Raw genomic sequence first — 26,750 nt, 5'->3', positions numbered from 1 at the left:
TACATACTTCAAGACCCCAAACCAATATGGAAGAAGCAAGAGGAAGTATGGGCCAATAGACCTTCTGCAGTTACTTCCATTCATATGTTCACTTATCCAATTTATATCCATTGTTTTCGTGTTCTGTCTTGTGTTTGTCACCTCACAAAAAAATTTTGTACCATATCACCTCATCCAATAGAGTATAAGTACGAAGAATTTGTGAGTAAATTAAGTCTTTGAAAATGTAATACGAATTACGAAACGCATTTAGGCGTCGGACAATTAAACAGTGAATTTCGGAGAAATGTTATTTGTATTACCACCGACATTGAAGAAAAACACAGAAATATTGAGAATATTCGTGTTAGAATTATGTATCTTACCTTTTCGGTCATATTCAACAACATATGTTTACAAGAGAGACTGCTACCAATATATATATATATATATATATATATATATACATATATATATATATATATATATATATATATATATATATATTGTGACGATAATCTCCTTCAAGAGATTGAGCCTGCTCTTCCCTCCAAAATTACGTCTTCACAATTATATAAAAAGACTATGGAAGAAATGTCCAACAACGACAACAACACCAGCACCAGCAAGGCTTGCAAGGGTGAGCAGAAACGTATGCAGCCCGCCACCTGTTCGGACCCAAATCACCAAACTACCCGTTGATCGCTACGGCTCCGCTGATTGGTCGCCGGTCTGGCTGCACCTGCACTCGCCCCCCAATACTACCCGATGTCTGGGGTCGCCCCAACATCAGTCTTCAGAATGTTCCGTGCTTTCGTAGCCAGCACACCTCCCAGCTAGACTCTAGAGTGTACTGAGAGAGGTGGTGGCTTTAAGCCAATATTCCAGCACCTCCCACTTACTGTTGTATTGCACTTCTTGTTATTTTGCCTTAACGTAACTTTTCATTTTGTCATTTAAGTATTCTTATTATTTTGATTCATTGATTTTATTATAAGAATTTGTTTGTGCATTATTTTCATGTTTTGATTTATTTAACGTAATTAAAATTTCATTGTTAAAGTTTACTTGTGTTTAGTGTGTCTTCTCCTTACCTTACCACAGACGAAGTTCCAGTTTTTCTATTTTTTTTTATAACTATGTGACGAGGCCATACCCCTAGCCTTAAACAGCCGAACACCAACGCGTTACCGTCACAAGTTTTATGGGGGCCTGTCCTAGGAGCCTCACTCAGGTACTGGTGCCAAGTGGTAAGCGTATTTAACTTTGTTAACGTAGCTTTACTATTTTTCATTCAATTTCATTTTTTATAAGGTGCGGTGTATTGTGCATTACGAGAGTAACATATAGTGAAGGTGAGACAACTTTGGATTACGTGGTGACTGTAGGCCGCAGTCATACTCTTAATTGGTCATCTCTCCCTCCATGTTATTACTCGTATTTACCATCTATGTCCCTTGAATATTTCTCATTCTGACAGATCATCATATTGGTACCCTGGTACTGTGGTCTGCCCCGGGTCAAGAGTACCCAATCTTCTGCAATCTGACTGTAGGAGGACAAAGAGGGCCATAGTTCCTCTAGCTCGAACTTTAGTTGCTGAATTGGGACCTCAGCAGCAGTTCTCGTCACCAGTTGACACCTCGCACCCCTACACGTCAGTCAGAGATGATGATACATACAACGGTAGGGAATTAGCTTATTTTTTCAGAGCACAAAAGTTCGCTAATTCTGTAAGTATCATATTAAATTCAGTGGGAAAAACTTGCTTTATGTCCTATAGAGACTTGGCAAGGTATGCCTACATTCTTGGACTACCAATTTTACTTTTGAAGCATTTAACTGTTTCATTTGTTTTCGAAACTTTGTTTCATTTGTTAGTAGGATTTTCTTGCCCTTATTCTCTTACATGAGTACCGGGTACAAGATTTCCTGCGCCCTTGATTTAATTTAATCATTTAATATCTTTCACTTAACGTTAATTGTTAAAGATCACACAGGATAGGTGCCAGTTGCCACGTTGTCCTGTTTCTGACATTTCATTATTGAACATTCGTGTACCTTTATTTGCTAATTTCACCATGTTTCGTCTCCAAACTTTCCGTGCAAATCCAGCAGGTGAAATAGGGACTTTGAGTCGTGCCAAGAGGACTGAACTACAAACTCTTGCACATGAGTATCAACTAGAAGTTCCCTACCAAGCCAACAAAAATGACCTACACAACCTGTTGCTGGATTACTATTTAGAGCAAGGTAAGATAGACTCTGAAACTCATGAAACTTACTATATTGCAGAGAAAACTGACTTGGCTACGATGAAACTTAAACTAGAGCTGGCCAAGATTGAACGTGAGCAGCAAAGAGAAGCAGCTGCCATACGAAGGGAAGAGCACGAACGCGAAGCTGCTTTGAGGAGAGACGAACAAGAACGCGAAGCTGCTTTGAGGAGGGAAGAACAAGAACGAGAAATCACCCTCAGAGAACGTGAAGCTGCCTTGAGGAGAGACGAACAAGAACGTGAGGTTGCACTACTCCAGGAGCGGGAACGAGTACAGCTTGAAACCAAACGACGCGAGTTGGAGATGCAACGCGAACATGACAAGCAACAAGCGACTCTGGCTCTAGAGTGTCGTCAACGCGAAATCTCCTTGGAAACTTCACACTTCACTCAACGCCAACAAGCTACTGCCAATCTTCCCGTCAGTTTTAATATATCACATGCAAGTAAGTTAATGCCATCCTTTGTAGAAGCAGAAGTTGATGTGTTCTTTACCACCTTTGAAACCCTTGCTAATCAACTCAGTTGGCCTGTCGACCAATGGGCAACACTTCTCAGAGTCCATCTTACAGGTAGAGCTGCAGTCACACTCAGTACTTTGGCGTCTGAGAATGACTACTACACTCTGAAACAAGCAGTGTTAGACGCCTACCTACTTTCCACCGAAAGTTATAGAAGGAAATTCCGTGACCACCTGAAGGCAAGTACCACTACCTTCCTCGAGTTTGCTAACACGAAACGGAGGTATTTCATGAAATGGCTGGAAGCAGCACATGTCTCTACTTTTACAGAACTCGTGAACCTGATGCTTGTTGAAGAATTCTTGAGACGTGTGCCGCCTCCTGTCCGCCTCTACTTAGCAGATAAAGAAGAAACCGACTACCTGAAGTGTGCTAAGTCGGCTGACACTTACAGCCTCATCCACCGGCTGACACCTGAACCATCCTCCAGTAAGAAGTCGTGGTACAGTTACGAGAAGGTGAGCCCCGATCAAGCTGGTTCACAACTGTACTGCAAGTATTGTAGACTCTATGGACATACCATAGACAAGTGTGGTAAGTCTCAATACAAGGGAACCACTGACCAACAACGACCCAAACCAACTCCTCCTAAGTCCGGTAAGCCTGTGATGAATGTTGGTGTTGATGTTAATGATCTTTCTCTTTTCAGTAACCACCTGTATACTGGAACTGTCTCTGCCAACGGTTCAAATCCGGAGGGACGTTTCAAATTGAAGATCTTGAGGGACACAGCGGCTCTACAATCGATCATCTTGAAGTCGGCTGTGCCCAACATAGTCTACACCGGGGAAACAGTCTTCATCACTGACCTCACTGCTACTACTCCATACCCTCTCGCCAGAGTCCACCTGGATTGTCCCTACGTGAACGGGGAAGTCCAAGTCGCCGTCAGGGAAAAGCCTTTTCCCATGCCTGGAGTGCAACTTCTCCTAGGCAACGACTTGGCAGAAGACCTGCAACCAACCAACCTGATCGTCATGGACAAACCCCAGGTGTGTAACTCTGTGCCAAGTAACCCTATTCTCGAGTATGTTCCAGCAGAGGTTCAAGAGAGTGATGAAGTTTCTCCTCCGGTTCTCGTGACCACCCGTGCACAAGCCGCACGTCCACAGCCAGCTGACTCTACTGCTACCGCTGTCCCTCAAGACCCTCAGAAACTACCCCCGCATCTGACCAAGTTGGAGTTCCGTAAGTTGCAGAGGGAAGATCTTACTTTAACACCATTGTTTTTCCAGGCTGAGACTCAACCCGACAGTATTCCTGGGTTCTTCCTAGAGAACGACTTGCTCTACCGCCGATATAGACCCAGTAAACTGAAGGAGGAGGACGATTGGGCCAACACCGAACAACTTGTGATTCCCACCAGCCTGCGGCCCACTATTCTACACCTGGCCCACGGATCATTCTCCCACTACGGCTTCAACAAGACTTACCATGGGATTCGTCAAGACTACTACTGGCCAGGTATGGTAAACAACGTCAAACAGTACGTAAAACAGTGTCATACATGTCAGATGGCAGGCAAACCGAACGTCTCCATTCCCAGAGCACCACTGATTCCCATACAGGTGCCTGCGGAACCTTTCCACAGACTCATAATAGACTGTGTTGGTCCTTTACCTCGGACCAGTTCAGGTAACGCCTACATCCTAACCATCCTGTGTCCTACCACCAGATTTCCCATAGCAGTTCCAGTGAAGAACATCACGGCTGCTACGGTTATCAAACATCTACTGAAGATCTTCACTCAATACGGATTTCCCAGGGAGATTCAAAGTGACTGTGGCACCAACTTCACCAGTGATCTCTTCAAAAGAACACTGGAGGAGTTCAACATCAAACAGGTATTGTCCAGCCCCTATCATCCTGCTTCACAGGGTTCTCTTGAACGTAGTCATCAGACCATCAAAGCACTCTTGAAAAAGTTTTGTAGTGAAACCTCAAAGGATTGGGATAAGCAGATTGACCTAATAATGTGTATTTTCAGAAGTCTCCCCAATGAGTCCCTAGGAGTATCTCCTTATGAGATGCTCTACGGCCGTAAGTGCCGTACTCCCCTTAAGGCTTTCAAAGACTCTCTCAGAGATGCCACCTTCAGTGAGCATCAGAATGTGCCCCAGTTTCTTCAAAACCTTCAACACATTCTAGAGAGAGTCCACCGCTTTGCCCATGATAATCTATTGAAAGCCCAGGTGAGAATGAAGACTCATTACGACCAGACCAGCAAAGTAAGAAAATTCAAGCCGGGAGACTTCGTCCTTGCTTATTTCCCTATCCCAGGTTCACCTTTACAAAACAGATTTTCAGGACCCTACTGCGTCAAAGAGTGCAGGAATAATAATAATTATGTGATAGAGACTCCTGATAGGCGGCGGAAGACCCAGCTGTGCCACGTCAACCTCCTGAAGCAATATAATGGTACTCCTCCCACTGTCTTGATTAACTATTCCACATTCACAGAACCCTACATCCACAGTGAGACCTTCCCAGCTTCTTCTCCCGAAAGCACTGACAAGGAGTCGGCGCCTTCTAATTCCAAAATCCTTAATGATCTTCCCAAATGCTTTCAGGATAATACTCGTGCTCCTATGCCCTCTTCTAATTCCACTCTCACCTCGTCAGATAAGCCCTTCATCCTCCATGTCGACGCCAATGGTACCGACGTGGGTGGTGTCGTGATGCAGCAACGAGGCGAGAAGAATACACTTGTCAGCGACTACTGCTACAAGGATCTACGGAACAATTGGCAAGGAGCTACTCTTCCTCATCCTGAAGCTTCAGCACTTCACTCCACACCTGAAACGTGCTCGGTCCACCATCAATACGGACCACACCACCCTACACCTCCTGCAGCACGCCCACTTCTCATCTCAACGTCTTCTACTATGGGCTTGCTAACTGCAGAAATTCAACCTGGAGACACGCTATACCAAGAGTCTGACAACATCTTAGCCCATGATCTCTCCAGAGTTTATGAAGTAGAAGCAACTCCATCCATTACTCCACCACATAAAGACGTACTTCTTCCAGAACCGCAGGCTTCGGGGGAGAGTTGTGACGATAATCTCCTTCAAGAGATTGAGCCTGCTCTTCCCTCCAAAATTACGTCTTCACAATTATATAAAAAGACTATGGAAGAAATGTCCAACAACGACAACAACACCAGCACCAGCAAGGCTTGCAAGGGTGAGCAGAAACGTATGCAGCCCGCCACCTGTTCGGACCCAAATCACCAAACTACCCGTTGATCGCTACGGCTCCGCTGATTGGTCGCCGGTCTGGCTGCACCTGCACTCGCCCCCCAATACTACCCGATGTCTGGGGTCGCCCCAACATCAGTCTTCAGAATGTTCCGTGCTTTCGTAGCCAGCACACCTCCCAGCTAGACTCTAGAGTGTACTGAGAGAGGTGGTGGCTTTAAGCCAATATTCCAGCACCTCCCACTTACTGTTGTATTGCACTTCTTGTTATTTTGCCTTAACGTAACTTTTCATTTTGTCATTTAAGTATTCTTATTATTTTGATTCATTGATTTTATTATAAGAATTTGTTTGTGCATTATTTTCATGTTTTGATTTATTTAACGTAATTAAAATTTCATTGTTAAAGTTTACTTGTGTTTAGTGTGTCTTCTCCTTACCTTACCACAGACGAAGTTCCAGTTTTTCTATTTTTTTTTATAACTATGTGACGAGGCCATACCCCTAGCCTTAAACAGCCGAACACCAACGCGTTACCGTCACAATATATATATATATATATATATATATATATATATATATATAAATATATATATATATTATATATATATATATATATGTATATATATATATATATATATATATATATATATATATATATATATGTATATATATATATATATGTATATATATTTTTTTTTTATATATAGGAAGGGAGTACCACCTCTAGCTGGAAGAAGGGGGACCCATAGCCTCGGAGGAAACCACGCATAACGCATTAGAGGGAATGTTTAGATCCCCTCCAATACAGTTTCTGTGTGCTTTTCTCCTACCACCCCCTTCCTTTTTTATTTTTTGTGCTTTATTATGCATTTGATGGTTACAAGATATACATGGGTTGTATACATGTATATATATATATATATATATATATATATATATATATATATATATATATATATATATATATATATATATATATGCGAACAAGCCTGAATGGTCCCCAGGACAATATGCAACTGAAAACTCACACCCCAGAAGTGACTCGAACCCATACTCCCAGAAGCAACGCAACTGGTATGTACAAGACGCCTTAATCCACTTGACCATCACGACCGGACAAATGAGGTGATAGCCGAGGCTATTTGAACCACCCCACCGCCGGCACTCGGATAGTAATCTTGGGCATAGCATTTTACCAAATCACCTCATTCTTTGGGGCACACGTGAGGAACACAAATGCGAATAAGCCTGAATGGTCCCCAGGATAATATGCAACTGAAAACTCACACCCCAGAAGTGACTCGAACCCATACTCCCAGAAGCAACGCAACTGTTATGTACAAGACGCCTTAATCCACTTGACCATCACGACCGGACAAATGAGGTGATAGCCGAGGCTATTTGAACCACCCCACCGCCGGCACTCGGATAGTAATCTTGGGCATAGCATTTTACCAAATCACCTCATTCTTTGGGGCACACGTGAGGAACAGCCTCAGCTATCACCTCATTTGTCCGGTCGTGATGGTCAAGTGGATTAAGGCGTCTTGTACATACCAGTTGCGTTGCTTCTGGGAGTATGGGTTCGAGTCACTTCTGGGGTGTGAGTTTTCAGTTGCATATTGTCCTGGGGACCATTCAGGCTTGTTTGCATATATATATATATATATATATATATATATATATATATATATATATATATATATATGTCGTACCTCGTAGCCAGAACTCACTTCTCAGCCTACTATTCAAGGCCCGATTTGCCTAATAAGCCAAGTTTTCCTGAATTAATATATTTACTATAATTTTTTTCTTATGAAATGATAAAGCAACCCTTTTCTCTATGTATGAGGTCAATTTTTTTTATTGGAGTTAAAATTAACGTAGATATATGACCGAACCTAACCAACCCTACCTAACATAACCTAACCTATATTTATAGGTAAGGTTAGGTTAGGTAGCCAAAAAAAGCTAGGTTAGGTTAGGTTAGGTAGGTTAGGTAGACGAAAAAACATTAATTCATGAAAACTTGGCTTATTAGGCAAATCGGGCCTTGAATAGTAGGCTGAGAAGTGCGTTCTGGCTATTAGGTACGACATATATATATATATATATATATATATATATATATATATATACATATATATATACATATATATATACATATATATATACATATATATATATATATATATATATATATATATATATATATATGTATATGTATATATATGTATATATATATATATATATATATATATATATATATATATATATATATATATATATATATATATATATGTATATATATGTATATATATGTATATATATATATATATATATATATATATATATATATATATATATATATATATATATATATATATATATATGAGTAAGGTGGGAAGGATGATGTGGCATTAGAGGATATTAATAGGGTATTAAAAGTATCAACACAAGACAGAACACGAAACAATGGATATTGAATAGAAGTGTTTGTAGAAAGCCTATTGGTCCATATTTCTTGATGCTTCTATATTGGAGCGGAGTCTTGAGGTGGGTAGAATATAGTTGTGCAATAATTGGCTGTTGATTGCTGGTGTTGACTTCTTGATGTGTAGTGCCTCGCAAACGTCGAGCCGCCTGCTATTGCTGTATCTATCGATGATTTCTGTGTTGTTTACTAGGATTTCTCTGGCGATGGTTTGGTTATGGGAAGAGATTATATGTTCCTTAATGGAGCCCTGTTGTTTATGCATCGTTAAACGCCTAGAAAGAGATGTTGTTGTCTTGCCTATATACTGGGTTTTTTGGAGCTTACAGTCCCCAAGTGGGCATTTGAAGGCATAGACGACGTTAGTCTCTTTTAAAGCGTTCTGTTTCGTGTCTGGAGAGTTTCTCATGAGTAGGCTGGCCGTTTTTCTGGTTTTATAGTAAATCGTCAGTTGTATCCTCTGATTTTTGTCTGTAGGGATAACGTTTCTATTAACAATATCTTTCAGGACCCTTTCCTCTGTTTTATGAGCTGTGGAAAAGAAGTTCCTGTAAAATAGGTTGGACGTAGAATCGCTGTTTACCAACGTACCTGTGGACGAGACAATCGGAATGATAGCCGACAGAGTGTATCGTGATCCAGCCTGTACTCCTCTTGACATGCCAGAAAGTATTCTGAGGAAACTACTCCAAGCTTGTACTAAAGAGGCACCCTTCTTGAGCCCGGATGGGCACATGTATAAGCAAGTAGATGGGGTCGCTATGGGTTCTCCCCTAGGTGTCCTGTTTGCAAACTTCTACATGGGTACCATCGAGCAAAAAGTCTTAGTCGACATGAACTTGAAACCGGCCATATACTGCAGGTATGTTGACGACATTTTTACACAGGTACCTGATGTCAGACATCTGCAGGAGCTGAAGGAGGCATTTGAGCAGAGTTCCGTGCTGCGTTTCACTTACGAGACGGAAAAGGATGGGAAGCTGCCTTTTCTAGATGTAACAGTCATGGAAAAGGGCGGAGGTTTCCACACTGCAGTCTACACAAAGGAAACAAACATAGGAATGTGCCTAAATGCCAACAGCGACTGCCCTGACAGGTACAAGAGGAGTGTTGTTAACGCATACGTCGACCGTGCTCTCAGCCACAGCTCAGAATGGAAGCAAGTCGACGAAGAACTCTGTAGGGTAAGGCAGGTTCTAGTCAATAACGGCTTCTCCAATGGTTTCATCGAAGACATCATAAGAAGGAAAGTGAAAAGCCATGCAACCTCCGAAGAGACAACTAACACAACACCTATACCCCCTATTAGACTATTTTACAGGAACTTCTTTTCCACAGCTCATAAAACAGAGGAAAGGGTCCTGAAAGATATTGTTAATAGAAACGTTATCCCTACAGACAAAAATCAGAGGATACAACTGACGATTTACTATAAAACCAGAAAAACGGCCAGCCTACTCATGAGAAACTCTCCAGACACGAAACAGAACGCTTTAAAAGAGACTAACGTCGTCTATGCCTTCAAATGCCCACTTGGGGACTGTAAGCTCCAAAAAACCCAGTATATAGGCAAGACAACAACATCTCTTTCTAGGCGTTTAACGATGCATAAACAACAGGGCTCCATTAAGGAACATATAATCTCTTCCCATAACCAAACCATCGCCAGAGAAATCCTAGTAAACAACACAGAAATCATCGATAGATACAGCGATAGCAGGCGGCTCGACGTTTGCGAGGCACTACACATCAAGAAGTCAACACCAGCAATCAACAGCCAATTATTGCACAACTATATTCTACCCACCTCAAGACTCCGCTCCAATATAGAAGCATCAAGAAATATGGACCAATAGGCTTTCTACAAACACTTCTATTCAATATCCATTGTTTCGTGTTCTGTCTTGTGTTGATACTTTTAATACCCTATTAATATCCTCTAATGCCACATCATCCTTCCCACCTTACTCAAATTGTAATGCCACATCACCCTTCCCACCTCACTCAAATATATATATATATATATATATATATATATATATATATATATATATATATATGTATATATATATATATATATATATATATATATATATATGTATATATGTATATATATATATATATATATATATATATATATATATATATGTATATATATATATATATATATATATATATATGTATATATATATATATATATATATATGTATATATATATATATATATATATATATATATATATATATATATATATATATATATATATATATAGTGCCTCGGCTTGACGTTTGCGAGGCACTACACATCAAGAAGTCAACACCAGCAATCAACAGCCAATTAATGCACAACTATATTCTACCCACCTCAAGACTCCGCTCCAATATAGAAGCATCAAGAAATATGGACCAATAGGCTTTCTACAATCACTTCTATTCAATACCCATTGTTTCGTGTTCTGTCTTGTGTTGATGAAATTAATACCCTATTAATGCCACCTCTTGTTCTGTCTTGTGTTGATGAAATTAATACCCTATTAATGCCACCTCACCCCATCCACCTCTCTCAAATGTAGATATAAAATCGGAGTTGCGTAAGTTCTATTCAGTTGTGTATTTGTAAACTAAAGTCTTTGAAAATGTAATAAGTTTTACGAAACGCGCTCGTGTCGCGTCAGACTAGAAATAAAAAGGAATTTTGGAGAATTGATTTTTGATTTACCTCCAACAGTGAAAAGAAATGTACGAAAGATTGAGAAAATTCGTGTTTGAATTATTAATCTTACTTTTTCGGTCATATTTAATAATATATGTCTACAGGAAAGATTGCTACCAAAATATACTAATATATATATATATATATATGTCGTACCTAGTAGCCAGAACTCACTTTTTGGCCTACTATTCAAGGCCCGATTTGCCTAATAAGCCAAGTTTTCATGAATTAATTATTTTTCGACTACCTAACCTACCTAACCTAACCTAACCTAACTTTTTCGGCTACCTACCCAAACCTAACCTATAAAGATAGGTTAGGTTAGGTTAGGTAGGGTTGGTTAGGTTCGGTCATATATCTACGTTAATTTTAACTCCAATAAAAAAAAATTGACCTCATACATAATGAAATGGGTAGCTTTATCATTTCATAAGAAAAAAATTAGAAAAAATATATTAATTCAGGAAAACTTGGCTTATTAGGCAAATCAGGCCTTGAATAGTAGGCCAAAAAGTGAGTTCTGGCTACTAGGTACGACATATATATATATATATATATATATATATATATATATATATATATATATATATATATATATATATATATATATATATATATATATATATATATATATATATATATATATATATATATATATATATATATATATATATTTCCCCAAGGGTGTGAGGCAGCGGCTCATGCAGCTAGAGCCTACATTGCCAACATTACGGATGAAAAAGCCCTGATAAAGCTGGATTTCAAAAATGCTTTCAATCTGGTTAGAAGGGATGCAGTACTCAGTGCAGTTCATCGCCTTTTTCCTTCCCTCTACCCGTTTGTAAACTCATGCTACAGCAAGAATCTAACTCTGCTTTTTGGGGAACACGAAATTGAATCACAAGAAGGTGTCCAACAGGGTGACCCCCTTGCTCCTTTCCTTTTCTGCCTAGTTATCAAGGAAGTCACCGATAACCTGTCCAGTGAGCTCAATATTTGGTTTTTGGACGATGGTACTCTAGCTGGCTCCCCAGCCTCACTCTTGGACGACATAAGAATAATTCAGGAGCAAGGAGCAAGCCTAGGCCTCACCCTGAACCCTTCCAAGTGCGAAATAACCTCCACCAACCAGCGCATAATAGAGCAAATAAAGGTTGTTTTGCCTGACATTCATACAACCAACCCTGAGGACAGCACATTCCTAGGTGCTCCTCTTGGCAGGAATGCCATCGACGGGGTCCTAGGTAAGAAGATCACTGACCTGAAGAGGATGAACGAGAGGATTGAAGACATCGATGCTGATGATGCACTTTACCTCATCACCAGATGCTTGTCCCTCCCCAGGCTGACCTACTTTCTAAGATGTTCGCCATCTTTCAACAATATTAAATTAGAAGAGTACGACAGCTTGCTGAAATCAACACTAGAAAAAGCCCTCAATCTTTCCCTCAGCGACTCACAGTGGAAACAGGCCTCCCTTCCTGTCAGACTCGGGGGCCTTGGCGTGCGCACAGCAACCCAAATTGCTGTACCAGCGTTCCTGTCCTCTTCAGTGGGGTCTGACAACTTGGTGAAGGAAATCCTACCTGAGCACCTAGTTCAACAGGCAGGGGTACATGATCCCAGCTTCACAGAATGCACAACCAAATGGGTCTCTCTCGCAGGACCAGCACCCCAACCACCGCCATCTGAAGCCCATAAGCAATCCAGCTGGGATCGCCCCATTGCCAACCAAGAAGCTGCGACTTTGCTAGAAGCTGCGACAACACCACATGAGATTGCCCGACTTAGAACTGTAGCAGCTCCCCATGCAGGTGATTTCCTATTAGCAACCCCAATGTCAGCAACCGGCACCCGTCTCACTCCGCAGGCCCTCCGAATTGCCGTAGCTCTCCGCCTCGCTGCCCCAATCCACACCGAATACAGGTGTATTTGCGGCGAGGCAGAGGCCGACAGATACGGTCGGCATGGCCTTCTCTGCCAAAGGACAGGAGGATGGCATGCAAGACACGGCGAGGCCAATGACATTATTAAGAGAAGCCTTACCACAGCCAGTTGTCCAGCAGAGAGAGAGCCCCGTTACCTAATGTCCCGCAACTCTGATGAGCCTGTCGGTCGCCCAGACGGAATCACGGTGAACCCCTGGATAAATGGTAGACAGTTGGTGTGGGACTACACTTGCGTTTCAACTTTAGCCAATACCTATGTTGACTTCAGTGCTACACAAGCAGGAGGAGCTGCCAATCACCGGGAAGCTGCCAAGTCACGTAAATACAGAGACCTTGAGCACCACTACAATTTTGTCCCCATTGCCTCAGAGACACTTGGTGCCTGGGGTAAAAGTGCTACTAGCTTTTTGAAGGAATTGGGGTCTAAGCTAATCGAAACAATTAGAGACCCTAGAGCTGCCAGTTTTCTTTTTCAGCGCCTTAGTGTGGCAATCCAGAGAGGAAATGCTCACTGCATTCATGGTTCCTGCCCGCCATCTGAGGAGCTGGAGGAGCTGTTCAACTTGTGACAAACAGCCTTGTTACCAGCATGTAATCAATATTGTAACTTTTTTTGTGTAAGGAAGTTTCAAATAAAGTTAGATAAATATACACACATACCAAAAGAATAGGGGTGGTAGGAGAAGAAAATATCAAAGTGTTCAGTGAGGATCCACAAGGTCTTCTCTGAGTACTCTTTATTTTCTTCTCCGAGGCTGTGGATCCCTACACTTGCACCAGAGGTGGTACCCCTTCTAGGTAATATATATATATATATATATATATATATATATATATATATATATATATATATATATATATATATATATATATATACATATACATACTGTATTAGATAATGTTCCAGTGGTCTGTCGGGCATTTCTCCTCAGTGCTAAACGTAGTTAATGTTAACGAAGAAACAAAACTGCTTTTAGTCATTCATATTCATCCTTCTGACGGATACTGGCGTATTGGTAACATTTGTCTAGTTGTGGGAAACGTTGTGGAGGACGAGAAGGTAGCAAAGTTTATTGATACTAGGGGCGAACAGGTGCTGGAGGATTGCACCAAGGTGCAGCTGCAGTTGATAGCTGACAACTTTTGATATTGTTCACCTTATGCGTTTTTGTTCTTGTATTGGCATCCTTGGTGATATTTAGCGCCCTCTGATTATTTTGCGCATTTGATGGTGCTACATAGCCTTCCCGGTTTGGTGCCTTCTTTTGATAATTACATACTTATGAAAAATTGGCTTATTGGGCAAATCGGGCCTTGCATAGTAGGCAGAGAAGTGCGTTCTGGCTACTAGGTACGACATATATATATATATATATATATATATATATATATATATATATATATATGTCGTACCTAGTAGCCAGAACTCACTTCTATGCCTACTATGCAAGGCCCAATTTGCCTAATAAGCCAAGTTTTCATGAATTAATTGTTTTTCGTCTACCTAACATACCTAACCTAACCTAACCTAACTTTTTCGGCTACCTAACCTAACCTAACCTATAAAGATAGGTTAGGTGAGGTTAGGTAGGGTTGGTTAGGTTCGGTCATATATCTACGTTAATTTTAACTCCAATAAAAAAAAAATACCTTATACATAATGAAATTGGTAGCTTTATCATTTCATAAGAAAAAAGTTAGAGACAATATATTAATTCAGGAAAACTTGGCTTATTAGGCAAATCGGGCCTTGCATAGTAGGCCCAGAAGTGCGTTCTGGCTATTAGGTACGACATATATATATATATATATATATATATATATATATATATATATATATATATGTCGTACCTAGTAGCCAGAACGCACTTTTCAGCCTACTATGCAAGGCCCGATTTGCCTAATAAGCCAAGTTTTCCTGAATTAATATATTTTCTCTAATTTTTTTCGTATGAAATGATAAAGTTACCCATTTCATTATGTATGAGGTAAATTTTTTTTATTGGAGTTAAAATTAACGTAGATATATGACCGAACCTAACCAACCCTACCTAACCTAACCTAATCTATCTCTATAGGCTAGGTTAGGTTAGGTAGCCGAAAAAGTTAGGTTAGGTTAGGTTAGGTAGGTTAGGTAGTCGAAAAACAATTAATTCATGAAAACTTGGCTTATTAGGCAAATCGGGCCTTGCATATTAGGCTGAGAAGTGCGTTCTGGCTACTAGGTACGACATATATATATATATATATATATATATATATATATATATATATATATATATATATATATATATATATATATATATATATATATATATATATATATCTGGCTAATGATTGGCCGAAGTGGGTTTCCAGGCTTGTGTGTCTTGACATTTCCATACGCATATCCAGGTTTATATTCCCCAATAATCTTTGGCAGGTGGAGTTCGGATTTCTTGGCGTTCACAGTTTCAATCAGTTTGTTGACCTTTGCTTTCAATTCTGCTGTAGTGTCCTTCGTTACCCTTTGGAATTTAGTTTGGTCAGAGAGTATGAGGTTCATTTTCGCCAGATATTCGTCTTTTTTAAGAATGACATATATTGGCGACTTGTCACCTCTCCTGACAAATATCTCATTGTTCTCACGAAGGCTTTTACCTGCCGCTTTGAGCTCGGGGGACAGTATGGTGCTTCTGTAATTGCCTCGATTCTTTCCTCCTTCCGCAATAAGTTCTGCTTGTAAGGTATCTTTGGTAGTGACCTTCTTATGGAAGGTCATGATGCGTATGGAAATGTCAAGACACACAAGCCTGGAAACCCACTTCGGCCAATCATTAGCCAGATACCCACACCCACGTACAGACTGGCAAAGCGACTCAACGGCCTGCTGACTCCTTATGTTCCTTGCGCCTTCAGCCTGAAGTCTCCAAAAGAATTTGTTGACTTACTGCGGGGCACACGGGCCACAGGGATAAGAGCCTCGTTGGACGTAAAATCACTGTTCACTACCGTACCTGTGGACGAGACAATCGGGATGATAGCCGACAGAGAGTATCGTGATCCAGCCTGTACTCCTCTTGACATACCAGAGAATATTCTAAGGAAACTACTCCAAGCTTGTACTAAAGAGGCACCCTTCTTGAGCCCGGATGGGCACATGTATAAGCAAGTAGATGGGGTCGCCATGGGTTCTCCTCTAGGTGTCCTGTTTGCAAACTTCTACATGGGTACCATCGAGCAAAAAGTCTTAGTCGACATGAACTTGAAACCGGCCATATACTGCAGGTATGTTGATGACATTTTTACACAGGTACCTGATGTCAGACATCTGCAGGAGCTGAAGGAGGCGTTTGAGCAGAGTTCCGTGCTGCGTTTCACTTACGAGATGGAAAAGGATGGGAAGCTGCCCTTTCTAGATGTACCAGTCATGGAAAAGAGCGGAGGTTTCCACACTGCAGTCTACACTAAGGAAACGAACATAGGAATGTGCCTAAATGCCAACAGCGACTGCCCAGACAGGTACAAGGGGAGTGTTGTTAACGCTTATGTCGACCGTGCTCTCAGCCACAGCTCAGAATGGAAGCAAGTCGACGAAGAACTCTGTAGGGTAAGGCAGGTCCTAGTCAACAACGGCTTCTCCAATGGTTTCGTCGAAGACATCATAAGAAGGAAAGTGAAACGCCATGCAATCTCTGAAGAGACAACCAACACAACACCAATACCCCCTATTAGACTATTTTACAGGAACTTCTTTTCCACAGCTCATAAAACGGAGGAAAGGGTCCTGAAAGATTATCAAGAAACTAACAACGTTATATGGAGGACCTATGGCAATTATACGACCGAGAGATGGCTTCCTGAACCTTGCAGGAATTAACCTCACTGAGGACCAAGTCACTCTCCTAAATCTGGGTATAAACTGTCACGTTATGTCCAGACCGAGTGAGATGGCCCGGAAAGTGGAGTTGGAAATTCTGTTGGACGACATATTCGACCTCGAGACACAAAAGAAGGTCACTACCAAAGATACCTTACAAGCAGAACTTATTGCGGAAGGAGGAAAGAATCGAGGCAACTACAGAAGCACCATACTGTCCCCCGAGTTCAAAGCGGCAGCTAAGAGCCTTCGTGAGAACAAGGAGATAGTTGTCAGGAGAGGTGACAAGTCGCCAATATACGTCATTCTTAAAAAAGACGAATATCTGGCGAAAATGAACCTCATACTCTCTGACCAAACTAAATTCCAAAGGGTAACGAAGGACACTACAGCCGAATTGAAAGCAAAGGTCAACAAACTGATCGAAACTGTGAATGCCAAGAAATCTGGACTCCACCTGACAAAGATTATTGGGGAATATAAACCTGGACATGCGTATGGAAATGTCAAGACACACAAGCCTGGAAACCCACTTCGGCCAATCATTAGCCAGATACCACACCTAACCCACACCCACGTACAGACTGGCGAAGCGACTCAATGGCCTGCTGACTCCTTATGTCCCTTGCGCCTTCAGCTTGAAGTCTCCAAAGGAATTTGTTGACTTACTGCGGGGCACACGGGCCACAGGGATAACAGCCTTGTTGGACGTAGAATCCCTGTTTACCAACGTACCTGTGGACGAGACAATCGGGATGATAGCCGACAGAGTGTATCGTGATCCGGCCTGCACTCCTCTTGACATACCAGAGAACATTCTGAGGAAACTCCTTCAAGCTTGTACTAAGGAGGCACCCTTCTTGAGCCCGGATGGGCACATGTATAAGCAAGTAGATGGGGTCGCCATGGGTTCCCCCCCAGGTGTCCTGTTTGCAAACTTCTACATAGGTACCATCGAGCAAAAAGTCTTAGTCGAAATGTACTTGAAACCGGCCATATACTGCAGGTATGTTGACGACATTTTTACACAGGTACCTGATGTCAGACATCTGCAGGAGCTGAAGGAGGCATTTGAGCAGAGTTTCGTGCTGCGTTTCACTTACGAGATGGAAAAGGATGGGAAGCTGCCCTTTCTAGATGTAACAGTCATGGAAAAGAGCGGAGGTTTCCACACTGCAGTCTACACTAAGGAAACGAACATAGGAATGTGCCTAAATGCCAACAGCGACTGCCCAGACAGGGACAAGAGGAGTGTTGTTAACGCTTATGTCAACCGTGCTCTCAGCCACAGCTCAGAAAGGAAGCAAGTCGACGAAGAACTCTGTAGGGTAAGGCAGGTCCTAGTCAACAACGGCTTCTCCAATGGTGACCAGACCACACACTAGAAATTGAAGGGACGACGACGTTTCGGTCCGTCCTGGACCATTCTCAAGTCGATCTCCAATGGTTTCTCCAATGGTTTCTCCAATGGTTTCGTCGAAGACATCATAAGAAGGAAAGTGAAACGCCATGCAATCTCTGAAGAGACAACCAACACAACACCTATACCCCCTATTAGACTATTTTACAGGAACTTCTTTTCCACAGCTCATAAAACGGAGGAAAGGGTCCTGAAAGATATTGTTAATAGAAACGTTATCCCTACCGACAAAAATCAGAGGATACAACTGACGATTTACTATAAAACCAGAAAAACGGCAAGCCTACTCATGAGAAACTCACCAGACACAAAACAGAACGCTTTAAAAGAGACTAACGTCGTCTATGCCTTCAAATGCCCTCTGGGGGACTGTAAGCTCCAAAAAACCCAGTATATAGGCAAGACAACAACATCTCTTTCTAGGCGTTTAACGATGCATAAGCAACAGGGCTCCATTAAGAAACATATAATCTCTTCCCACAACCAAACCATCGCCAGAGAAATCCTAGTAAACAACACAGAAATCATCGATAGATACAGCGATAGCAGGCGGCTCGACGTCTGCGAGGCTCTACACATCAAGAAGTCAACACCAGCAATCAACAGCCAATTAATGCACAACTATATTCCACCCACCTCAAGACTCCGCTCCAATATAGAAGCATCAAGAAATATGGACCAATAGGCTTTCTACAAATCACTTCCATTCAATACTCATGGTTTCGTGTTCTGTCTTGTGTTTAGGAATTTAATACCCTATTAATACCACCTCACCCCATCCACCTCACTCAAATGTAGATATAAACAAATCGAAGATGTGTAAGTTCTATTCAGTTGTGTATGTGTAAGCTAAAGTCTTTGAAAATGTAATAAGTTTTACGAAACGCGCTCAAATATCGCGTCAGACTAGAAATAAAAATTAATTTTGGAGAATTTATTTTTGAATTACCACCAACAGTGAAAAGAAACGTACGAAAGATGGAGAAAATTCGTGATAGAATTATTAATCTTACTTTTTCGGTCATATTTAATAATATATGTCTACAGGAAAGACTGCTACCAAAATATACTATATATATATATATATATATATATATATATATATATATATATATATATATATATATATATGTCGTACCTAGTAGCCAGAATGAACTTCTCAGCCCGAGAAGTCTAATGCAAGGCCCGATTTGCCTAATAAGCCAAGTTTTCCTGAATTAATATATTTTCTCTAATTTTTTCTTATGAAATGATAAAGCTAACCATATCATTATGTATGAGGTAAGTTTTTTTTTTATTGGAGTTAATATTAACGTAGATATATGAATGAACCTAACCAACCCTACCTAACCTAACCTAACCTATCTTTATAGGTTAGGTTAGGTTAGGTAGCCGAAAAGGTTAGGTTAGGTTAGATTAGGTTAGGTTGGTTAGGTAATCGAAAAAACATTAATTTATGAAAACTTGGCTTATTAGGCAAATCGGGCCTTGCATAGTAGGCTGAGAAGTGCGTTCTGGCTACTAGGTACGACATATATATATATATATATATATATATATATATATATATATATATATATATATATATATATATATATATATATATATATATATATATATTTATATATAAATTTTGTAAGGTGATTTATGTTAAAAAAATTCAAATCCAATTAATAAGTACAACTGTTACTCTCTAATAATCAGAGTGTGTATACTATGCAACTGTTTCTGCTACAGAGTTATGTTATCTGGGAAAAATGGCCCACGGGACTTGACCTCAACCTCACACTCCTTCCCCAGTCACTGAAGGCGGTCGGCTACTCAACACACGCAGTCGGCAAGTGAGTCAGGGATTACTTGTGCTGTGCTGTGTGTTCCAATAAAATCTTGGGATAATTTTAACATTAATGTGACAATAATGTTAAAAAGTGATCGCTGATTATGATTATGTTGTGGAAAACTTGGAAGGGGTGTAGATCACTCAAGCAAAGTAATACATTGCAGATGGCATCTTGGATTTTGCTCATGGGCATACACTCCTTTAGAAAGAGGATTCGATACATTCTATGGATTTTACTCTGGTGGTGAATACTATTATTCCCATATTCGTCCACCCATCGACATAAGTGGGGATGATCTCTGGGCATCATGCGAGGAGGCTGCTGCAGGTGAGCCCATACCTTAGCGTAACGAAGTCCATTTTGCTTCTTGAATTATTGTTTTGGAAACTTGTTATACATGATTTTAAAGTGTATTTGTAGTGTTGTGGATGATACTATAGATTGAATGTATTCTATGTAAATAAAATTTATTATTATATTTCCAAGAAAACGTCACATTGGGATACGACTTCAGGAACAACACCGAGCCGGATCTGAGTGCCGACGGGACTTACTCAACGGTAAGACTTTAAAAACATGACCAGGGCAGGTCTAAGTGACGAAAGGTCCTACACAACGGTAAGGCTTTCAAAACATGACCCGGCCAGATCTGAGTGACGACAGGTCCTACACAACGGTATTATTATTATAAACATCTTTATTTACAAAACTAGGTACAGTTTTGCTTAATCTGAGTAATTCAATTGGTCCTATTACAGTGAGGTTAATACTCAGAATGATCATTATTCAATTCAGACAAATAATTAATAAAGTGAGTTCTAGTGTTGCAGTTTCCTGTCACAAAGGAGAGGGGATACACAAGACAATAGGTCTAAACTGTAGGCGGAAGCAGACACACACACACACACACACACACACACACACACACACACACACACACACACACACACACACACACACACACACACACACACAGAACACACACACACAGAACACACACACACACACACACACACACACACACAGAACACACACACACACACACACACACAGAACACACACACACACACACACAGAACACACACACACACACACACACACACAGAACACACACACACACACACACACACAGAACACACACACACACACACACACACACAGAACACACACACACACACACACACAGAACACACACACACACACACACACACAGAACACACACACACACACACACACACACAGAACACACACACACACACACACACACACACACACAGAACACACACACACACACACACACACACACACACAGAACACACACACACACACACACACACACACACATATATATATATATATATATATATATATATATATATATATATATATATATATATATATATATATATATATATATATATATATTGTGACAGTTATCTCTTTCAAGAGAGATTGAACCTGCTCTTCCCTACATAAAGTTACTCATATATATACAACAAGAAGATGCTAACTTCAAGATACGTATATCAGTAGCACAAAACGTTTTGACCAGGGGGTAAAACGTACCCTAAACTCACTCCACTCCACACTCCTTCCGGCCGGCTCGCCACCGTCGTCAACAACCAAACTACCACTCCAAGCCAGCGCTCTTCCCGATTGGTGGATCAACGACTGTACTCGACGCCATGCTCTGAGAAACATACCAGAAAAAAACTGCTCGCTTCACCTGAACATGATGATTTGAATAGAAATGTACATACGAGCACACATTGGTAGGTTTCCTATACACATTGAATTTGAAACGCCTACCAATTCTATGAATCATGATGTCTAGAAAAGGCAGAACACCATTCACTTCGTTCTCAATTGTGAATTTAATTGACGGAACCAGCGAATTAATTTGATTGAGAAAATTAGTTTCGTCATGGTTAACCGGCCACAGGCATAAAATATCGTCACCGTACCTATACCAAAGTGATAACATGATGATTTCTATTCAAATCATCATGTTCAGGTCAAGCGAGCAGTTTTTTCTGGTAGGTTTCTCAGAGCACTGAGAGTTTGCAGTCCGGAATTTTTCGATGAAGAAATAGCAAATATATTTGAAATTGGGAAGAAGTTAAAATACCCAAAATCGATCTTGGATCTTGCGTTTGGTCAAGCAAAAAGGACTTTCTACAAACAGACAACTGAATCTAAACCAGAACTGAAAAACTCGTTGGTATTACCATATTCTGAGGGTCTAGTAAATCTTGCCCCAGCCCTGAAGAACCTTAATATTAATCTAGTGTTCAAAAATGATAATACAGTTAAATCCATGTTAATTAAGAACTCGCCCTCATCTGTAGCAGGTTGTGTGTATTCCATTCCTTGTAATGAGTGTGCATGTGTTTACATCGGCCAGACAGGTAAATCTCTTTCCTCGCGTTTAAAACAGCATTCATATGCTATTCGTACAGCCCAGCAATCCAGTGCATTGTATTTACATTCCAGTTTATGTAATCATTCTATCGACTTCACAGGGGCAAAATGTATTGTTAAAAGTAAGGATTTTGTTGAACGAAACGTGATCGAGTCTGCTCTGATCAAACATTGTAACAACAGCCTTAATGTGAGCCCCGGCATGTACAAGTTGGATCCCTATTTAAGCCTCAATATAGCACGTCAAAACAATATAGCAATCATTTAACACGTATGGCACATGGAGATATTAATAGGAGCTGCCTCGTATGGGCCAATAGGCCTTCAGCAGTTACCTTTTTTCGGCTATCGGCTATCGACTATCACCTTTGAGGTGATAGCCGATTTCAAATATGATTTCAAATAGCTTCGGCCCATGATTCAAATATGATTTCAAATAGCTTCGGCTATCACCTCATTAGTCCGGTCGTGATGGTCAAGTGGATTAAGGCGTCTTGTACATACCAGTTGCGTTGCTCCTGGGAGTATGGGTTCGAGTCACTTCTGGGGTGTGAGTTTTCAGTTGCATATTGTCCTGGGGACCATTCAGGCTTGTTCGCATTTGTGTTCCTCACGTGTGCTCCAAAGAATGAGGTGATTTGGTAAAATGCTATGCCCAAGATTATCATCCGAGTGCCGGCGGTGGGGTGGTTCAAATAGCTTCGGCTATCACCTCATTAGTCCGGTCGTGATGGTCAAGTGGATTAAGTCGTCTTGTACATACCAGTTGCGTTGCTCCTGGGAGTATGGGTTCGAGACACTTCTGGGGTGTGAGTTTTCAGTTGCATATTGTCCTGGGGACCATTCAGGCTTGTTTGCATTTGTGTTCCTCACGTGTGCCCCAAAGAATGAGGTGATTTGGTAAAATGCTATGCCCAAGATTACCATCAGAGTGCTGGCGGTGGGGTGGTTCAAATAGCTTCGGCTATCACCTCATTAGTCCGGTCGTGATGGTCAAGTGGATTAAGGCGTCTTGTACATACCAGTTGCGTTGCTCCTGGGAGTATGGGTTCGAGTCACTTCTGGGGTGTGAGTTTTCAGTTGCATATTGTCCTGGGGACCATTCAGGCTTGTTCGCATTTGTGTTCTTCACGTGTGCCCCAAAGAATGAGGTGATTTGGTAAAATGCTATGCCCAAGATTACCATCCGAGTGCCGGCGGTGGGGTGGTTCAAATAGCTTCGGCTATCACCTCATTAGTCCGGTCGTGATGGTCAAGTGGATTAAGGCGTCTTGTACATACCAGTTGCGTTGCTCCTGGGAGTATGGGTTCGAGTCACTTCTGGGGTGTGAGTTTTCAGTTGCATATTGTCCTGGGGACCATTCAGGCTTGTTCGCATTTGTGTTCCTCACGTGTGCCCCAAAGAATGAGGTGATTTGGTAAAATGCTATGCCCAAGATTACCATCCGAGTGCCGGCGGTGGGGTGGTTCAAATAGCTTCGGCTATCACCTCATTAGTCCGGTCGTGATGGTCAAGTGGATTAAGGCATCTTGTACATACCAGTTGCGTTGCTCCTGGGAGTATGGGTTCGAGTCACTTCTGGGGTGTGAGTTTTCAGTTGCATATTGTCCTGGGGACCATTCAGGCTTGTTCGCATTTGTGTTCCTCACGTGTGCCCCAAAGAATGAGGTGATTTGGTAAAATGCTATGCCCAAGATTACCATCCGAGTGCCGGCGGTGGGGTGGTTCAAATAGCTTCGGCTATCACCTCATTAGTCCGGTCGTGATGGTCAAGTGGATTAAGGCGTCTTGTACATACCAGTTGTGTTGCTCCTGGGAGTATGGGTTCGAGTCCCTTCTGGGGTGAGTTTTAAGTTGCATATTGTCCTGGGGACCATTCAGGCTTGTTCACATTTGTGTTCCTCACGTGTGCCCCAAAGAATGAGGTGATTTGGTAAAATGCTATGCCCAAGATTACCATCCGAGTGCCGGCGGTGGGGTGGTTCAAATAGCTTCGGCTATCACCTCATTAGTCCGGTCGTGATGGTCAAGTGGATTAAGGCGTCTTGTACATACCAGTTGCGTTGCTCCTGGGAGTATGAGTTCGAGTCACTTCTGGGGTGTGAGTTTTCAGTTGCATATTGTCCTGGGGACCATTCAGGCTTGTTCGCATTTGTGTTCCTCACGTGTGCCCCAAAGAATGAGGTGATTTGGTAAAATGCTATGCCCAAGATTACCATCCGAGTGCCGGCGGTGGGGTGGTTCAAATACCTTCGGCTATCACCTCATTAGTCCGGTCGTGATGGTCAAGTGGATTAAGGCGTCTTGTACATACCAGTTGCGTTGCTCCTGGGAGTATGGGTTCGAGTCACTTCTGGGGTGTGAGTTTTCAGTTGCATATTGTCCTGGGGACCATTCAGGCTTGTTCGCATTTGTGTTCCTCACGTGTGCCCCAAAGAATGAGGTGATTTGGTAAAATGCTATGCCCAAGATATACATCCGAGTGCCGGCGGTGGGGTGGTTCAAATAGCTTCGGCTATCACCTCATTAGTCCGGTCGTGATGGTCAAGTGGATTAAGGCGTCTTGTACATACCAGTTGCGTTGTTCCTGGGAGTATGGGTTCGAGTCACTTCTGGGGTGTGAGTTTTCAGTTGCATATTGTCCTGGGAACCATTCAGGCTTGTTTGCATTTGTGTTCCTCACGTGTGCCCCAAAGAATGAGGTGATTTGGTAAAATGCTATGCCCAAGATTACCATCCGAGTGCCGGCGGTGGGGTGGCTCAAATAGCTTCGGCTCTCACCTCATTAGTCCGGTCGTGATGGTCAAGTGGATTAAGGCGTCTTGTACATACCAGTTGCGTTGCTCCTGGGAGTATGGGTTCGAGTCACTTCTGGGGTGTGAGTTTTCAGTTGCATATTGTCCTGGGGACCATTCAGGCTTGTTCGCATTTGTGTTCCTCACGTGTGCCCCAAAGAATGAGGTGATTTGGTAAAATGCTATGCCCAAGATTACCATCCGAGTGCCGGCGGTGGGGTGGCTCAAATAGCTTCGGCTCTCACCTCATTAGTCCGGTCGTGATGGTCAAGTGGATTAAGGCGTCTTGTACATACCAGTTGCGTTGCTCCTGGGAGTATGGGTTCGAGTCACTTCTGGGGTGTGAGTTTTCAGTTGCATATTGTCCTGGGGACCATTCAGGCTTGTTCGCATTTGTTTTCCTCACGTGTGCACCAAAGAATGAGGTGATTTGGTAAAATGCTATGCCCAAGATTACCATCCGAGTGCCGGCGGTGGGGTGGTTCAAATAGCTTCGGCTATCACCTCATTAGTCCGGTCGTGATGGTCAAGTGGATTAAGCCGTCTTGCACATACCAGTTGCGTTGCTCCTGGGAGTATGGGTTCGAGTCACTTCTGGGGTGTGAGTTTTCAGTTGCATATTGTCCTGGGGACCATTCAGGCTTGTTCGCATTTGTGTTCCTCATGTGTGCCCCAAAGAATGAGGTGATTTGGTAAAATGCTATGCCCAAGATTACCATCCGAGTGCCGGCGGTGGGGTGGTTCAAAGAGCTTCGGCTATCACCTCATTAGTCCGGTCGTGATGGTCAAGTGGATTAAGGCATCTTGTACATACCAGTTGCGTTGCTCCTGGGAGTATGGGTTCGAGTCACTTCTGGGGTGTGAGTTTTCAGTTGCATATTGTCCTGGGGACCATTCAGGCTTGTTCGCATTTGTGTTCCTCATGTGTGCCCCAAAGAATGAGGTGATTTGGTAAAATGCTATGCCCAAGATTACCATCCGAGTGCCGGCGGTGGGGTGGTTCAAAGAGCTTCGGCTATCACCTCATTAGTCCGGTCGTGATGGTCAAGTGGATTAAGGCATCTTGTACATACCAGTTGCGTTGCTCCTGGGAGTATGGGTTCGAGTCACTTCTGGGGTGTGAGTTTTCAGTTGCATATTGTCCTGGGGACCATTCAGGCTTGTTCGCATTTGTGTTCCTCACGTGTGCCCCAAAGAATGAGGTGATTTGGTAAAATGCTATGCCCAAGATTACCATCCGAGTGCCGGCGGTGGGGTGGTTCAAATAGCTTCGGCTT

At 41.9% G+C, this 26,750-nt stretch overlaps 1 protein-coding gene across 1 annotated transcript in view; it reads left to right on the top strand.

Moving 5' to 3' along the window:
* The window catches only part of LOC123766954 (arylsulfatase B), a 156,017-nt gene that overhangs the window by 3,173 nt on the left and 126,094 nt on the right, over nt 1-26,750 (top strand). Inside the window, exons 3-5 of the mRNA XM_045756443.2 lie at nt 20,153-20,256; nt 20,420-20,583; nt 20,743-20,816. Of these exons, the coding sequence (XP_045612399.2) occupies nt 20,153-20,256; nt 20,420-20,583; nt 20,743-20,816 (342 nt within the window). The remainder of the gene's footprint in view (nt 1-20,152; nt 20,257-20,419; nt 20,584-20,742; nt 20,817-26,750) is intronic.

Source organism: Procambarus clarkii, chromosome 60 (assembly GCF_040958095.1).
Source record: "Procambarus clarkii isolate CNS0578487 chromosome 60, FALCON_Pclarkii_2.0, whole genome shotgun sequence".
Classification (NCBI taxonomy): domain Eukaryota; kingdom Metazoa; phylum Arthropoda; class Malacostraca; order Decapoda; family Cambaridae; genus Procambarus; species Procambarus clarkii.
This window is presented reverse-complemented; position numbering and strand designations above follow the sequence as displayed.